The 18,683-nt window shown below is 39.7% G+C and overlaps 1 protein-coding gene across 1 annotated transcript in view; it reads left to right on the top strand.

Annotated features, from left to right (window-relative positions):
- EFCAB14 (EF-hand calcium binding domain 14) overlaps positions 1 to 18,683 on the top strand; it is a 38,299-nt gene that overhangs the window by 14,135 nt on the left and 5,481 nt on the right. The window contains exons 4-10 of the mRNA XM_055402127.2: positions 4,812 to 4,910; positions 8,338 to 8,448; positions 10,571 to 10,675; positions 11,706 to 11,897; positions 13,660 to 13,746; positions 16,048 to 16,159; positions 17,085 to 17,210. Coding sequence (XP_055258102.1) covers positions 4,812 to 4,910; positions 8,338 to 8,448; positions 10,571 to 10,675; positions 11,706 to 11,897; positions 13,660 to 13,746; positions 16,048 to 16,159; positions 17,085 to 17,210 — 832 coding nt within the window. The remainder of the gene's footprint in view (positions 1 to 4,811; positions 4,911 to 8,337; positions 8,449 to 10,570; positions 10,676 to 11,705; positions 11,898 to 13,659; positions 13,747 to 16,047; positions 16,160 to 17,084; positions 17,211 to 18,683) is intronic.

Below are 18,683 nucleotides of genomic sequence, written 5' to 3'. Positions count from 1 at the left end.
TATTTTTGATAGTGCGTCTCAACTTTATGTTTGCATAAGAACTGTTTCAGAGAGTGTTTGAAACATACATCTTTTCTAATGTTTTCATTTTCTTCAGATAAGTACCCAGGAATGAAACTGCTGGATGATATGGTAGTTCTGTTTTTTATTTTTTGAGGAATCTCCATACTGTTTTCCATAGTAGCTGCACCAGTTTACATTCCCATTAGCACTACAGGAAGGTTCCCTTTTCTCCACGTCTTCTCCAGTACTTGTTATCTGTTGTCTTTTTGACAGTATCCATTCTGGCAGGTGTGAGGCAGTATCTCATGTGGTTTTCATTTGCTTTTTCCCTGATGATCAGTGATGTTGAACATCTTTCCATGTGCCTATCTTCACTGGAAAAAAATCTGTTCAGATCTTCTGCCCATTTTTTAATCGGGTTTTTTTTTTTTTAGGTGTTGAATTGTATGAGCTCTTGGTATGTTTTGGGTATTAACTCCTTGTCAGATATATTGTTTGCAGATAACTTCTCCCATTCAGTAGAATCCCTTTTCATTTGGTTGATAGTTTCCTTCAGTGTGTAAAAGCATTTTAGTTTGAAGTCCCATTTGTTTTTGCTTTTGTTTCTCTTGCCTAAGGAGATAGATTCAAAAAAATATTACTTAGACCAGTGTCAAAGAGCTTACTGCCTATGTTTTCTTGTAGAAGTTTTACGGTTTCAGATCTTTTTTGTGCATGGTGTAAGAGTAGTCCAGTTCAGTTCTTTTGCATGTAGCTGTCTAGTTTTCCCAACACCATTTATGGAAGAGCCTATCTTTTCCCCATTGAATAGTCTTGCAGTATTTTTCTGTAGATTAATTGCCCATATAAGTGTGGGTTCGTTTCTTGGCCACTGATCTATGTGTCTGTTTTTGTTCCAGTCCCATACTGTTTTATTACTGTAACTTTATAGTATAGTTTGAAATCAGGGAGCATGATGCCTGTAGTTTTGATCTTCTTTCTCAAGATTGTTTTGACTTTTTGAGGTCTTTTGTGTTTCCATATAAAATTATTTGTTCTAGTTCTGTGAAAAATGCCATTGGTATTTTGATACAGATTGCATTGAATCTATAGATTGCCTTGGGTAGTACTGTCATTTTAACAATGATTTTTTTCCTAATCCATGAACACAATATATGTTTCCATCTGTTTGTGTCATTTTCTGTTTCTTTTAGTAGTGTCTGATAGTTTTCCAAGTACAAGTCCTTTACCTCCTTAGTTAAATTTATTCCTAGGTATTTTCTTCTTTTTGATTAAGCAAGTAACCTCTAGGATAGATATTTCTAGAAATGAAGTTGCTGGATTAAAGGGTATAAACATTTGAAGTTGTGACAGATACTGCTAGATAACCATCTAACAAGTGTCTCCAATTTACATTTCTATTAACAATGCATGAGAATACCTGTTTGCTTATGTGCTTTTCAGATCTCAATATTCATACCTTTTTAAAGGCATGGTTAAAACCTTCTTGATGTAATTGCTGTTCTTAAGAGTTTGTGGTTTGCTGCAAGTATCTCTCTGGGTCTGAGGTTTCTCACTCATTTTATTTTTAAATGGATAGAGTTGGAATGTTGATGATTTGTCTGAATATTTTGGGGGACTTATGGAGAATTCCATGTTTAAGTGCTTATTAAATTTCGTTATTAAAGAGCTAACATTTATTTGGTATTTTGTTTGTATCAGTTACTATGCTAAGAGTTCTAGTTATCTCATTTAATCCTCATAGTCTATATTAGTTATCTGTTGATGTGTTACATTTGTCCCAAAACTTGATGACTTAAAACAACACACATTTATCATCTCACAGTTTTTCTGGGTCAGAAATTTGGAAGCCGCTTAGTTGCGTTGCTCTGGCGAGGATCTCAGGTTGCAGCTAAAATATAGTATCAAGGCTGCATCATCCAAAGGCTTGACTGGCACTGAAGGATCCTCAGTCACAGGGCTGTTGGCAGGAGTTCTCATTTTGTCCCATCATGGCTTCTCCATGGGGCTGCTTGGGTGTTCTTACAACATGGCAGCTGGCTTGTCCAGAGCAAGTGGTCTAAGAGAGAACAAAAAGGAAGACTTCCTGCTTTCTTATGACCTAGTTTCCAAAGTTGCCCGTTGTCACTTGCACTTTATTCTGTGGACCAAACATGAGTCACAAGTGCAGGCCACACTCAAGGGGAAGGGAGTTAGTGTCTACCTCTTGAAGGAAGGACCATCAAAGAATTTGTGGACATATTTTAAAACTGTCACACATCCCTATGAGATGGTTGTTGTTATACCATACTCCCAGTGAGGAAAATTAGTTCACACTTATGTAATATTATCTCTACTTCCTAACCTCCGCCCTCTGCTCTGCTCAGACTCACCTTCTCAGTGTCCATCTCAGCCACAGAGTGCTCATTCTTAGCCATTCATTCATCTAGTAGATACTTACTGAATGCCTATCTTTGTGCCAGGTGTGTTATGGAAAATAAAAAAGAGGTGGTCCTTGATGACATGGAGCTTACAGTCTAGTGGAGGAGAGAAACCTTAATTTAAAATCACACACATAAATAAATCATTGTCACTTTGAGAAATGCTGTGAAGGAAGAGTATTCTTGCTGTTGCTTCCTACCTACTCATTGATACCACACTCACCCTTCTAACCTAGAAAGGAAAGCTGATTAGTTCTATATATAAAACTCTTACTTCTCTGGCAGAGTCTGATTTGAGTCCTGCTTCAGTGCAGCTTGTCCCTTTCAGCCCGCAGTGATATTCTTTTCTCAGACTTTATTTGGTATCACATTCAGTACTCGTTTCTTTAATACCTTCATCTCCATCCCCCTCCCCCACCTCTGCCTCTCCGTCCTCCCCTTTCTTCCCGTCCCCTCTCCCCCTCCTTTTCTCACTCATTTTTTGCTCCTGCCCCCAGGCCTTCTTTCTATCCTCCAAACATGCCAAGCTCTTCCCCGCACCGGAACCTAGCAGTTCCCTCTGGCCTGAAATGTACTTCTTTTGATCTGTCTGGTTAATTCCTTATTATTTGGATCTCATCTTAAATTTCATCTTCTAATAGAGGCCTTCTCTGATAGTGCAGTCTGAAGTAGCTACCCAGTCATTCATCAAATCACCTTATTTTAATTTTCCTCTAATGCATCCCACTATCTAAATATTTTTCTTATGTGAAATTCTGTGTCTCTTTGCACTAAAATGTAAACACCAATGATCACTGACATCTGTGTTGTTCACCACTGGAATAAAATAGGGCTCGATAAATATTTGTTGCAGGAATGAACGAATGAGAAGGCTTCCCTGGTGACTCAGTAAATAATCCACCTGATAGTGCAGAAAGCAGAGGAGATCCAGGTTTGATCCCTAGGGCAGGAAGATCCCCTGGAGTAGGAAATGGCAACCTGCTCCAACATTCTTGGCTAGAAAATCCCATGGACAGAGGAGCCTGGCAGGCTGCAGTCCATGGGGTCACAAATAGTTGAACATGACTGTGACTCAGCACACACGAATGAATGAGAGGATGAATGAAAGGAAAATGGTATGACACCCCTGAACATATCCCTCCTAAAAGGAAAGAGGGAGAAAAGTTCCAGGGCGCCCCACTGCACTCCCTTGTTCAGAACATGCTGCTGCTCACTGCAGAAGCTCTCTTTAAATACTTTACATAGTAATTGTTATTATCTAATACTTTTTTTCTGTGTTCTTCTATTACCTTTCTACCAGGATGTAAGCTCCATGAGAGCAAAACCTCATGGTCTTGTTTGCTGCTTTCTCCGCAGTGTTGGGCACAGAGAAGGTGCAAGATGTGTGTTGAAGAAAAGAATAAGGGGTCAGGTTTACGCCTACCACAGGGTTAGGCATGTCACAAGTGCCCAGAACCTTGCTTGATTACTCTGTGAGGCCACTCTGAATATAATTGCTATTGGTAGGTCTGTGTCGTCATCCTCGAATTTGTGACAGGAAAGCAGTGTGGAATTGCATCTTCAGCCACATTGCAGTTGTTGGAGTATGATCTCTGCAACCTGAAATGGCATATTACACAGGTTCCCCCAGTCCTCATTCAAGAGAGAAGTGCAGCTATTTAGAATTTTATCCCTAAATCGCAGAAGGAAGATACATTTTATTTTGATTCAACTCCTATTTTAATACATTCAGTCTGTCAGTCAGCCAGCAAGTTAGTGGGTATTTATTGAGCCCCTTCAGGGTCCAAAGTAGTGCTTTGGTTGAGCAATTGAGCTTGAAATATTAATCACATTGTTAAACCAAAACTAAATCCCCAAGTAGTTGAAAGTGCCATTCAAGTTGTCAGGTTCAGTTCCTGTCGACTATATTTTGTGATGATGGGCTTTTACTTTATAATATATGTTCCCACTTGGGTAGGAACAAAAGTTCAGTAAGTAACTGAGGTGGTATTTTTTATCAAAATGAAATCTTTCAGAGGTCCTTGATCATTAGCTTTCTTCCTGTGCAGTTGTTTAAGGGTTGTATTATAATCACTGCATCTTTTGGGTAATTTAAGATTTTTGGATCTTGTAGCTTCCAAGAGTGGGGTAAAGAATAATACCTGCCTTTCCTTCTTTGGCCTGGCCAGGAGAGAAGGGATATTATTGCTGCCTACCATACCTCAGGTCTATCCAAAGTACTCCACAGATTTCCTCTGTTTCTGTGAGCTGATGGGGCAGAATGTCTGGATTGCAGAATCATGTGGCATCCAAAGGTGCCTTGACAATCCTCATCAACTTCTGTGTGTGTGAAGCAATCATTTGTTCTACAGATTCTGTTTTCATTATTTATTACTCACTTCCTTTCAGATTTCTCTGCTGACTTCTGCAGTAAACCACCTCAAAGCCAATGTCAAGTCAGCTGCAGACTTAATTGGCCTGCCTGCCACTGTAGAGGGACTTCAGAAGGTAAGTGCTGTGTGTAGATACTGAAATTAACCGACTGTAATTCTACCTTCTTGCAAATTTTCTTTAAAAGGCTGGTATTTGAAATCAGCTACTCCAAGAAGACAGTAGTAGAGTTCAAGACAACTCTGTTTTGGTGTGGTTCCGTTCCATTCCTTCGCTCAGTCGTATCCGACTCTTTGTGACCCCGTGGACTGTAGCCTACCAGGCTTCTCCGTCCATGGGATTCTCCAGGCAAGAATACTGGAGTGGGTTACCGTTTCCTTCTCCAGGGGATCTTCCCGACCCAGGGATCGAACCCGGGTCTCCCGCATTGGAGGCAGATGCTTTTAACCTCTAGTTGGGCTTTTAATTTGCAACAGGTGACTTTAGCTATGGTTTATATGGATTCACACCATTTTATTTGGCTTTCCAAATCCCAGGATTGCTTTGCTGGGACTCTTATGTTACCATGTGTGGGTTTGCTTTTCATTACTTGCCTTTTCAGTTCATCATCCACAGTGTTTTTATGAAAGCAGAGCAGTTGTACATGGGAGTTGCCCTAAATTGCTCTTATTTTCCATAATTGAGAAAGAGAGGTGTTTTTGATGTGTGTGTTTTTATTGGTTTTGGTTTTAAAAAAAAAGATTTGGAGAAGTACAAATAAAATTCCGGGATATGATAAATGTTGACAAAGGTGTGGTGCAAAGAAAACTTTCGAACACTCCTTTTGAGAGTATAAATTGGTAAAAAGCATTTTAGAAAACAGTATATATTATTTTATAAAGGTGAAGGGGCACACCCTCTAAGCAAATCACTCTTCAGTATGTATGCTAGACTCTAGGCCCTAGGCAAACAGTACTTTAGGACTTCTATTTACTTGATCCCTAGGATTCAGGCCGAGAGAAGAGGCAGTGACCAACCAAATGAAGAATATGTGAAGATCTCTAGACCTGGGTGGGGAGAATGGTTTGGGAATGGAAGGAAAAGAGGGCACACAAGCAACAAGAGGCCCTGGGGCAGGAAATGAAAGAGATTCTAGAGCAGAGAACCCCAGACAATGGGTGTTAAATCTAGAATCTTTGACTTTTTTAAAAGTCAACATGTGATGAGTTTGATTTGATTATGTACCAGGCTCTTGTTTTTGTTGTTGTTGCTATTGTTTAGTCGCTAAGTTGTATCTGACTCTTGCAACCCCATGGACTAGGCTGCTCTGTCCATGGGATTTCCCAGGCAAGAATACTGGAATGGGTTGCCATTTTCTTCTCCAGGAGATCTTCCCGACACAGGGATCGAACCTATGGCTCCTGTGTTAGCAGGTGGATTCTTTACCACTGAGCCACCAGGGAAGCCCCACACCACCCTCTATAAAGGTATAAATTGTTTGCACCAAGGAATGAGAAATTCCTAAGCCAGAAACAAAACTTTTACAGCCACACCACTGTGTGTGCAGAGTCTCTATCGTCTGTTATTTGTCCAATATAGTCATCTGCTTACAACTTAAAAAAAAAAAAAATAAGGACCAGATGAGACCAGATTCTTTTTGCTGTTGTTCCAAAGGCCAAGTGCGGGAAAGGTAGGCCTCTGTAGCCTTCAATACAGAAGCAGCTCTGTCAGTCTCACATTAGAAGAGGAAATTGGTTTATTCTCACATTCATTAATTTAATAAATATTTGTGGGGCTTCCTCCAGTATGTGCCAGGCACTTTGCAGTTGGTGAGAATACTAGTTTCAGGGTTTTGCTGTAGAGTTCACATGGTGCTGTCAGCTGCTTCCTTTAAAAAAAAAATCTTAAACAAGAGCTTACTATCTTTTGGCCTCCTGATGGGCTCATACATCCAGTCAGTGAGGATTCTCTAACAGTGGATGTCTTTGAATGCTTGTAGCTTCTGTAACAACAGAGCTTGTATAGATAACATCCCTGCTTAGAGACTTCTGCCCAGCGTGTTGTCTCCTTGCAATCCTGTGCATTTATAATGTCAGGCACTACTTATATTACAAGTGGCTCAGTTTTGAAGTGGTAGGTCATCTCAAAAACCTAACTTCAATCTATCTCCTGTAATTTTTTTTTTAATGTTGAAAACGACATTTCTTTTTCTCTTGGATTCCTGACTGGCTATCGGTATAATAAAAATATCCTCGGTTAAAAATACTAATGGGACACCATAAAATTGTCAGTTTATCTTAATGAAAGGCCAAAACCTACCAAATTAGTAACACTCTTTTCTATGATCCCTTAGAACAAGCCGTTTTTAAAGACAGTTTCTGAATTATATTCCTAAGTCCCCAATCCGCTTGGGCTCCTTACACATAATGAAAGCAAATAAGCTCCTACCCATATCAAACTCTACTCAGTAGTTACTGTTGGGATTCTAAAGCAGAAGAACACATAGCTGCCAAATGAAATTTTCCCTTCATCTCTGCAATGTTGGGTTTCCCAAAGCCAAAAATAGCTCCACCTATTTTTACTCAGAAGTCATCATTTTCTCCTGAGTGTGGCAATCTACCATGTTGCCTCTGGTCATCTGCCTGCAGGGCTTGATAGAGACAGTTTGTGGGAGAACTTTACCTACGGGTCCCAGGTTTATAAACTAGTACTTTTTTTTTTTTAGGAAAGCTCTGGCTTTCCTCTATGAAATTTGTGTGTGTATGTGTAGTTTCTGGTTGTGTCAGCACAAGCTACATGAAATTCATAGTTTGAAGATATTTTAAATAATCCACCATTAGGTCAGTGTTTAATGTAAAATCACAATGATATACCACTGCACTCCCACTGGAATGACTAACAAAGAACAGACTGAGGGTACTAGTATTGAAGAGGTGATGGAATAAACAAGCGTATACACCATATGATCAGACATTCATTCCTAAGTATTATGATAAAAAGGGAAATGAAAACATATGCCCACATGAAGACTTGTATGTGAATGTTCATAGCAGCTTTATTTGTAGTAATCAAATGTTGAAAATAACATAAGTGGCCATGAACAGGTCAGAAGATAAACTGTGATATATCCATACAGTGGAATGCTACTCAACAACATGCTGAGTAACTGCAGTGTATATAAATCTCAGAATAATTATACTGTGTGAAAGAAGCCATACCAGAACAACAACAAAAAAAGTACATGCCCACTCACTGTTCTATTTATATAAAATTCTAGCAAATGCAAACTGACATATATAGGTATATAGATAAACAGGTAGTGATAGACAGTGGATCAGGGGTTGCCTGGCAGTGGGGAGGAATGAATTACAAAGGGGTGTGAGGAAACTTGGGGGTGATTGATGTTTATTATCTTGATTGCAGTAATGTGTGTGTGTGTGTCAAAATTTAGCAAGTTACACATTTTAAATATGTTCAGTTTATTGTTTATCAGTTGTGTCTTAATAAAGCTATTAAAAATTTCAAAAAGGAAAAAACACCGACCCTACTCCATGTTTCTGTTCAGAGTGTAGCTTCCATTGGCAACACTTTAAATAGTGTCCATCTTGCTGTGGAGGCAATACAGAAGACTGTGGATGAACACAAGAAAACCGTGGAGCTACTACAGAGTGACATGGTAAGGAAATCCACAAATGCTATGGAAAGTCAGCACACTCCCGCCTGCCCTTCTCTGTGTTATCATGTGAAACTAACTTTGCACTACCTAAACAGACCACACTAGGCACCTTTTTAAAAAGATACAATAGGCGGTGTTTATTAATTTTTCTACAACCTGTAAACTAAGTTAGATAGGAAAAGCCGAGTCTTTTGCAAATGTGAAGGAGGTACAGCACTAAGATACCATTCTCAGAGTGGAATGTGTCAGAAATAAAATGGAAAAGAAGGAAAGGGGGTGAGGAAGTGTCTTATTTATCGCTACATAGCAAGTCACCCTAAAACTTAGTGGTTTAAAACAACACTGGATTATTTCTTACTCTTCTGTGGATCAGGAGTTGGGACAGGGCTCTTAGACTGTGGAATGATTAGAGGCCAACAAAGAGGAGCTCCAGAGGGTAAAAGGCCAGCTTGGGTGTTCCAGTTTAGCCAGTCTCCCAGTCAGATTACAGCTGCATGGATGACCTCAGCCTACGCCATGTGAAGCAGGATGCTGCCCCACCCCCTCTGAGCCCAGTCAACCCACAGAATCATGAGAAATAGTAAACTATTGTTTTAAGCCACCAAGTTTGGGGATGATTTGTTATGCAGCAACAGATAACTGAGACAAAAGCAAAACCCCTGCAGTGTTCAGGAATTGCTTTCAAATTTCTCTTAATGCTGTGCCAATGTAAGCTGTCTCAGTCCTTTAGAAGCTTTAATTTATCTCCTAATGGATACTCAGCTCCACGAAAGGTTTATGAAGGCTGAAAAAGAATGGCACGGCCCTCACTGCCCTGCCAGAGAGAAGAGTTATCCATAATGTGAAATCAGGATGGTTCAAGGCACATAAAAGTTCCCTAGCTTCTCCACCAATTTCTCGATCTCCCCTACATGTTGTTTTCAAGCTTTGGAGTTTCAAGTTTAAACTGAGCAGTTTGTACCAAGGAGTTTGGACTATATTAGAGCTCTGAAAAGGAGGGTTTTTCATTTTCTTCAGAACAAGTACTCCTCATTTTCATTTAGTGGGGCTGACCCAGAAGAAAAAGCCTTGATTTGGGTGTCCAGACACCCTGGATTCTAATTCTAGCTCTACCCTGTAACTGTGTGATCCATAATAATAAAGCCTTCTCTAACCCAAAAGCTCTTTTATTATTATTATTATTATTATTATCATTATTTTAATAGCTTGAGCATTTTCTCAAAGTAATTATTTTCTAAAATACTTTTTCCTAACTCAAAAATTCATACTTTATAGAACCATGGGATTATTTTTTTTTTCTCCTCCTCTCCTTTTCTTTATTTTACCATTTGATTATTATAGAAGCAGTTGACAATGTCTAGGATTTCAGATTTCAAGGAAAACAATGTATTTTGGCCAGTTGCATACTCTTATCATTAAATTTTCATCTTTTAAACTTCCATGGTTGCCAGTGGTAATCCTACTACTGAATAAGCCATATAAACATTTTCTGTTAGAGGGAATAGTGTATGTAAACATGTCATACTACAGTCTCTTCAGAAAGAGTCTTGAGCAGTGGGAATGGGATGAGAAAGAAAGGGTAACCTTCAAACATAACTCTTGGCATGTGCTGTACAAACTGAAGAGTTAATAATGTGCATGGTTGATTATGCTGCTCAATGCCCAAAGCCAGTGTTTCCATGTCTGGCTGTTCTTTGAATGTACAGATCTCTTTAGTCCTGGGAAAATGGTGACACTACCATTCAGACCGAGTTGGTCCTGGGAGATATTGTGGTTCTGTAGTTTCTCTGAGAATAAAGGGAACTGGGAGGGAAGACCTAGTCTTTAGGGAGTTCATTCTCAGTTTCTCATTCTGCAGCTAAGAAACAGGACCTCAGTTCCCTGACGTAGTCTGGGTGCTGCTGGTCCAGTCAGGCTTTAGGCCAGGCTTCTCCAGAAGTACCTGGTGCCCTCAGGCCTAGCACAGGATAGGTCACACTAAGGCTTTCGGGAAATAATTGTTGATTAATCTGTGAATGCCCCTGTGAGAAGTTGGAGTGTTCCAGGGCCATCCCTGATGAATAGGTAGATGTAGTTATTATTAGTACTTATTGCCTTTACCAACCTTTGTTCCTATTAACAGAATCAGCACACCTTGAAGGAGAGCAAAGGAAGCAACCAGATCATTCCATCACCTTCCGCTTTATCTGAACTTGACAATAAAACCCACAGTGAGAATTTGAAACAGGTACTTTTGACTCTGGTTTAACTCTCTTGTGACCACACTGTAATCTGAAGGTGACCTGCGTAGTGTGGAGTCCGTGTTGTGGTCCCTCAGCAGGCATCTCTTGCACACATTTGCCTGCCTGAGAGCTAAGCAGAGAGAGGGTATGTGCAGCTCTGTCAGGGATCAGCGTGCTGCCTGTCTCCTCCTTGGCACACTGTATTTTTTTCCCTACATGTCCATCAGTGGAGTAAATTTTCACATCTTGAAAGTCATAGAGTGACCAGATTATCCTGAAACTGTTTCTGAAAAATAGCAGCCTGGACAAATTAAAGATGGGTGAATAGTAGATTAATATGATAGCTGTTTTGAGTCACAGTTCAGAACAATAGAAAGGATATCCTTGAAAATGAAGAGTTTCTAAAGACTAAAGACCAGAGGAGGGAAAAGGATATTGAGTTCAGAATCACATTAAAGAGAATAAAAAAAATCGTCACTAAGAAGAATTCCTGTACTGAATTTAATGCCCTGTAAAGCCTGTAGTCATCATTCCTTTTTAAATAGCAATCAGTACTGGAGAATGTCAATAAAAATAATTGAATCTTACACTAAATAATGCACTACCTGTTATGGTTTTGCTACATGAGCCAATTCAGTAATTGGTATTGTTCCAGTGGTGGTTTCGTTCTGACAAATTAGGTTAATGAGCATTTCAGTTAATAACCCAGCAAGCTTTCTCACCAGCAGGTGAGGTAAACATTGAGAAATCAATTCCCAAGCTCTCAGCTTTCTAGGACCAGAGAGTGAAGCATGTGGGTAGTCTCTTCCCTCTTTCCCGCTCCTGTCTAACTGAGGTCAGATAATTCCAGAGGGAGTCAACTGGGAGCAATTCAGAGTGGAGGGACAAAGCAGAGACAGACGATTGATGGTCTAGAGCAAGGAAAGGAGTTTACTTCAGTAACTTGACAAAATAAGGGTTATTCACTGCTGCTTCCCTGCTTGTCTAGTACATGTCTTTAGCTGAATTCCATAACTTGATTTATTTCCACTCTAGGATATCCTGTACCTCCACAGCTTTTTAGAGGAAGTAAACAGTGCCCGAGTGAGGTACCAGAGACAGAATGATCTTAAACTCGAGGGGATGAATGAGACCGTCAGTAATCTTACCCAGAGAGTCAACTTGATAGAAAGAGATCTGGTTGCTATAAGCAAGGTAGAGAAGCAAGCGAACCTGTCCTCCAGCATGGTAAGCCTCTTCCCCTCTTTTTGACATGTTCTGTGTTGCAGTGTGTTTTGTCTGTACATGGATGACATTCCACCACCTTTCAGACACCAACCTCTGGCATACTTGAGAGGCTCCACGTTTGTGTTGTGCTTAATCCTGTCTCCTCTAATCCTTACACTAGCTCTGTGATGTGAATGGCACAGACGGTGTTAGTCCTGATTTGGAAGGGAGATGTGGGGAGGTTCAGTTGCTTGCCAAGGCCTCCCCACAAGTTATTGGCAAAGATGGCAAGCCTCCTTTTGTGTTGCCGGTGACTTATCTGGTAGGGAAGCTCCGGCATATATTTCCAAGGAAAGTCTTCTTGATCTTTTCTTTCTTAAGTTACTAAGGATGGAAAAAAGTCTGAAAAAAAATATATGTACAAGAAATGGAATCACTTTGTTGTACACTGAAAACTAATGCAACACTGTAAATCAACTATACTTCACTTTGGGACTTCCCTGGTGGTCTAATGGCTAAGATTCCATGCTGCCAATGCAGGGGGCCCCAGTTCAATCCCTGGTCAGGGAACTAGATCCCACATGCCACAAGTAAGACTCGACACAGCCAAATTAAAAAAAAAAAAAAATCAAGACTTAAAAAAAAAAGTTATTAAGGGTGGGAACAGTGACAGTGACAATAACTAGAGAATCTTATCGTTTTTTAAGCCCAAACTAGGCTTTCAGACTTGTCCTGTTTCAGTCTTCATCTGACATTGCAGAAAATGTCAGGAAAGCTGTTTAAGACACGTCAGGTCAGACCAGCTCCTCCCCTAAAGAGATCATTGAGTCCATCCTCTCATTTTACACAGAGGAGCCCGAATGATGTACTGAGTCACTGATGCTGACAGATTGTATAGTTTACTGGTTTTTATGTTATTGCAAATAAAATGTGGTGGGTTTTTCTTTTCTTTTCTTTTTTAAAAAATCACCTTTCACATATGTACTGTTTGAAATCCATGTGGATTATTTATTCATAGCTGCAAGCCTCACCCTAAAAAATTTCATACAGCAAAGAGGCATATGTAGAAATAGAAACAAAATACAGGACGTTGTACTGTAAATCAAGTAACCACCAAAGCTGGAAGCAAGCCCACAAGTAACGTCAAGCTCTGGCACATAGGAAACAACCTTTGAACTGGCTCTGCCATGGTGCAGCCTTGGCAAGTTGCCTGGTCTTGGCTTTGAGATTAGAGGAGGAGGACCCGTTCCTCCTCATCCTTTCCAGGGGTGTGTAATTTACTACAAAGCTGCAAAGATTAAAGGAGCCTTCTTTCAAAAAGCCCTTTTGAACTTAGCTAAACTAAGGACGGTAGAGGCTAGGAATTTGGGGTGATTTGATGAGTATTAGGCCTTGAAGGTTGGGTTTCAAGGCTTATTGTGAAAACTCATTGGCCCTAAAGCTCCCCATACTGTCCCTCCCCTCCCCACTCTATTTTTCTCCAGAAGAGGAAATTGCTAATAATACCATCTGTCCTACTGTTTTTTTCCAACTGAATCATACCCAGCATGGTTTTGGGTTAAAGTTCTGTCGCTTTTTGAAGTTTGTGATGGAAACAACTAGAAACAGCAGTTTCAGCTTTGTCCCTGTAAAACCTTTCTCCCTCTCCTCTTATTCTCCTGCTGGTATTTCTGTTGAGTATTCTAAATAAGTTTGGCAAGTTTGTTTAAAAAGTCCTAAACATTGCTTAAGTTTTCATGTTTTCCTTTAACCTTCTCTCATTTTGTTCCTTTTACCTTTTAAGGTGAATGATAGAGCTGCCACTCTGAAGAGAGAGTCTTTGCATCAAGTGACCAACAGAACAGAGTCAGTAAAATCCCAGGGCATAAAGGTAAATAATAAGAGGCTTTCTCTGAAGTAAGAGTAAATGCATAGGCATCTGCTTCTTTCTCAAAGGGAGCACTTCAGTCTTTTTTGCTGAAATTTCAAGACACAGTAATTAGTAAATAAGTGAATACTTTATCAGGCACCTGCCCCATGCCCAGCTCTCTGCTAGAAGCTGGGGTGACCACAGTGAGCAGGGTAGACATGTGACCACTCTTGTGGTGGTGCTCAAAGTCCGTCAGTCAAAAGATCATTAACACATAATTGAGTGGAATATAAGTGCTACAGAGGAAAAGTATAGAATATCACAGAGTGTTAACAGAAACAGGAAGACTTCCCTAAGGAAGGGACTTTTAAGCTAAGACAGTAAGTTCTCTGTACTGTTGATGGGAAACAGAGGCATAAATTATCTAAAAATGGTATCTAAACTAAAAATTATTTCTTTTTGTTAAGATTACAGCCTTTGGGGGAATGGAAGAGGGGAGAAAAGATTGTAGTCTCAGTTTATACAAAGCCCCTTTAAGCTTCAGCCAGTTCCCTTCACCTTGTACCTTCCCATTTTTCCTTTCTCCCAAATATATTGTCTAGATAAGACAAACAATCTGATATGTTTTGATATCCCCGGAAAGAAAGGGTGTTTTCAACATTCTCTGTGATTAGAGTATTGTGTAATATTAGTATTATAAGACCTGGGTTAGGATAAAGGGAAAGCCAGGAAGATCTTGACTGAGTGACTGAAATATCATTTCATATGCACATTGCATTTGATAAGCTCAAGGATGTGAGTTCATAGGAAATGAACTTGGAAATGAACCATGTGTCAGACCGTTTTCAGTGTAATGCTTTCCGTCTATACTTGTTCTTAACAGTTTTGTGTATTATCTAGATAAAAATCACATATATTAAGATTTTAGTGCTTTAAAAACTAGGTTTTTGTTGAGTTTTCTAACTACTACTACCAAAAAAAAAAAAAAATGAACTTCACCTAGAGAAGAAGAGAAATTTAAGATCCAGATGAAAATGTTGAGCACAAAAAAAGTAACAGGTGGTTACTATTGGAAAATAGTAGTGAATTCAGCAACAGTTCAGATTTTGATAGTAAATATCAGAATAAAATAGAGCTAGTACACATTTTTGCCTGAATTTTTTGGCTTTACTTTCCAACACTTTGTGATTTTTAACTGTTACCCCGATGTCTTAGTGCTGCGTCAGCTAAGCATCCTAGCAAAATGCAATTTCTCCTTGCCATAAATTATTCAGGCATTTAGTACCTAGTTTTAGCTATATATGTGTGTATATATATATATCCATATTTTGACTCCCTAAATAAACTAAGAGTGATCCATGGTGGTGGTTTAGTTGCTAAGTTGTATCTGACTCTTGGGACCCCATGGACTGTAGCCTGCCAGACTCCTCTGTCCATGGGATTTCCCAGGCAAGATTACTTCTACTATACAGTAACCATTTCCTTCTACTATACAGTAACTGTTAGTAGAGAATAAGGAGAGGGGAGAAATAAGTAAATATATGTTGAATGAAAGAAACATACAGTGGTCAATATTGTAATTAGACATAGGATCAGGACCTTTCATACTAACCTATGCAGTTAGAAACTGACCTCACAGAAACCAGACTTCTCTCTTTTTATAATTAATTGTATTTTTTATATGCTACTATATCATCTAGGAATGAGGCAGAGAAGGTGGGGGGAAGTTTTTTGTTAAAGATACAAGTAAGGCCTTGAATTAGAAATACTATAATTCTTTCATGTTCCTAACAGTTCCTGCCACCAGTTGAATAGTTATCATGGGGGACAAGAAGGCAGATCAAGGGAATACTTGTGGTTTGGTTCCTTTTTTTTTTTAAGGTTATAAGAGCATGAAACTCTGCCTAAAGTCACAAGGTGAAGTAAGCTACTCAGAAAAATTATTTAGTTAGTATGAACTAGTTCCTAGACAACAGGATCCTGCCCATTTCGGAAATGGGTGTCATAAAGGCACCTGAGCAAGTGTTCTTTCCTTTATTGCTGGCATATACATGCCTTCCCCAGCTGCCAAGTGCACACAGCAAATCAGATCATCTGTGGCATAATGTTCCCTGAATGGTCTAGGCTCAAATCCAGCCCAGCCCTCATCAACACTGAGTACTAAAGATGTCTCTCGTAATTATTGATCATTCCTTCATTGCCCTCAGAGGGAGCCTATTTGGGGTCAAGAACTACAGGCTAACTAGGCTTTGGGAATATCATGAAGAATCAGATGAGATCCTCCTTCTGCCTTAAATCTTCTATGATCTTTGTTTTGGACAGAAAGAAGATAGTTCAGATTCTCAGGTATCTAAGCTTAGAGAGAAGCTGCAGCTGATAAGTGCTCTCACAAACAAACCTGACAGCAGCAGGCCTCCAGAGACTGCCAATGAAGGTAAGATATTCAGGATTGGCTTCTGAATATTTCACGCAGGCTTGGGCAGCTCGCCTCCCACACGGGGAATGGGGAAAGGTGTTCTGGCAGGACTGATGGCACAGAGTGAATGATGCCCGAGTGCACCGAGTTGAAGATGCTACACTTTGCTTTCATTTAGAAAAAGCCCATTTTGCACATGATTTGTACTCCAGTCTATTAAGGGAAGAATGGGTAATGTTTAGCTGGAAATAGACTTCTCCATGCTGTCTGCATCCAATTATAGGCAGAACCATTACTGTCGTAGTGTGTATTAAACCAGCCCTAAGTGTTGTTTACGGGAGTCTTCATTTCTGTAAGTGCATAAAATTTACTTAAAAATAAATATTAGTCCTCCTGAAAAGCCATTAACAAGTAATAATGTGGGATCATTGGGTTGGAAGGCCTTTGACTTAGGCAGAGACATAACCTAATCGATACTAGCAGTTGCATCAATATCTGCTGGTGCTGCTTTATGATGTAACCAAGGCACTAGATTATGTTCGTTTTGACCTCTACACACCCACAAATATTTTTCATTTTGGGGAAAGCAATACAACTTCTGTTATTCTCTTTTACGTGGGAGACAAAAGTACAGTGGGAGGCCTTACCCTGACATTGTTCTACATAATTGTATGGTGACGTTCTTTCAGCACAGCCGGTCTGGTGACACGTACCCTCAAATTAGGCTCTTAGCAGAGTTCCTACAATGTCAAATCCCCACTGCTTTTTCATTGCAGCTTGAACTCTCAACCTCTAAACACGTATAATGCTAACTTGAACTGTAAGAGCATCTAGTTGGGACCACAGCTTCAAACTTAAATATTAAAGTTTGAAGGTGACCTTCAATATTGGTTTAATTTTATGTCGAACTGGTAATACTAAAACTGTATATTGTTTGTTACAGAGCGAGTACAGAATTTCACATCAAAGCCATCAACATTGCCAAAATTCCCACGGTCTCTTGGAGACCAGATTGAGAAAGCTGTCCAGCTAAGACCTGTTTCCCTTCCAGGAATTTCTAGCATCGAAGGTAAAATTTTTATATTACGGAATGATAGAGGAAATAGCTCAAAGTTGTAACTTTCTAACTTTTTTAACTTGTAAGATAAAGATTGATATCTAACACTGTTGAGCACTTCCTGTGGGCCAGATACTTGATATGCATTATATCCTATAATCCTGGTAACAATCCTGGGACCATCAGTAAAAGTCCACACAGCCAATAACTGATGAGGCAAAATTCACACCAAGGCAGTTTGACAACGAAACTTTTACTCTTAACCACATTGCACTATGTTATCTCTCTGTGAATGTTCTTTAGAGTCTTCAGTCATTCAGTGAGTACCTAGTTAGACCCAGTGTAAGCAGTAAGAATACAGTATAAGAAGATACAGTCTCACTTTCCCCACGGATATAACAGTCCAGTGAAGAAGACAAGCAAGCATAATACTGTGAGACTAGCAAAGTAAAGTAAAAGGTGACCTGTTTGTCAGAAGTTCTCCAAAAATATGGGGTCTTTGGCCGAAAATCAGCAAGATAAATGTTAGTAGGAAGGATCTGAATCACAGAGAAATGTGTTTGTCTTGCTTCCAGCAGTGTGTGCTCCATCCCTCTTTGTGGTGTTTGGTCTCTTGATTCTGCACTTGCTAACTGCCTGGAAAATCACCCATTCCTGTCACCTTCTCTGCCTGACTCTTCACCTCACTTTAGAAACCTTTCCAGCAAGAAACATTTTCTTGCCTCCCAGAACTGGACTAGGCTCCTCCTGTGTGTGTACTCACAGTATCTTATGTTTGCACATGTCACACTGTTGTAATTTCCTGGGGAGCTCTAACACTTAACTTCATTCCCAGCCCTATCCTCATGCCTGGGACATGTGAATATTTGTTAAGTGAATGAGTTATCTACAGGTTACAATTAATTCTTAAAGCATAGGAGACCTAAATTTACATTGCATTTTAATTTTGAGTTCTAATGAGGTGGATGAACCTAGAGCCTATTGTACAGAGTGAAGTAAGTCAGAAAGAGAAAGGTAAGTATTGTATACTGACACATATATATAGAATCTAGAAAGATAGTACTCATGAATTATTAGCAGGGCAGCAACGGAGAAGCAGACACAGAGAACAGACTTACGGACATGGCAGGGGGAGGAAGGAGAGGGTGAGATGTATGGAGAAAGTAACATGGAAACTTACATTACCATATGTGAAATAGATTGCCAGTGGGAATTTGCTGTATGACTCAGGAACCTCAAACCACGGCTCTATGACAACCTAGAGGGGTGGGAAGAGATGAGAGGCAGGAGGGCGGTTCAGAGGGAGGGGACATTTGTATACCTATGGCTGATTATGTTGCTATTTGACAGGAAACAACCTAATTCTGTAAAACAATTATCATTCAATTAAAAAAAACTATTAAAAATATATATTGCCATTTAAATACTTTATTCCCTATCCCCATTTTTTTTCTGTTTTCTAGTGAGACAAGAGAGTGTTAAGTT

This window comes from Moschus berezovskii, chromosome 4 (assembly GCF_049115385.1).
Source record: "Moschus berezovskii isolate FMDL1 chromosome 4, NW_MosBer_1.0, whole genome shotgun sequence".
Taxonomy (NCBI): domain Eukaryota; kingdom Metazoa; phylum Chordata; class Mammalia; order Artiodactyla; family Moschidae; genus Moschus; species Moschus berezovskii.
Note: the sequence above shows the minus strand (reverse complement) of the source record. Positions and strands in the feature narration are given on the sequence as shown.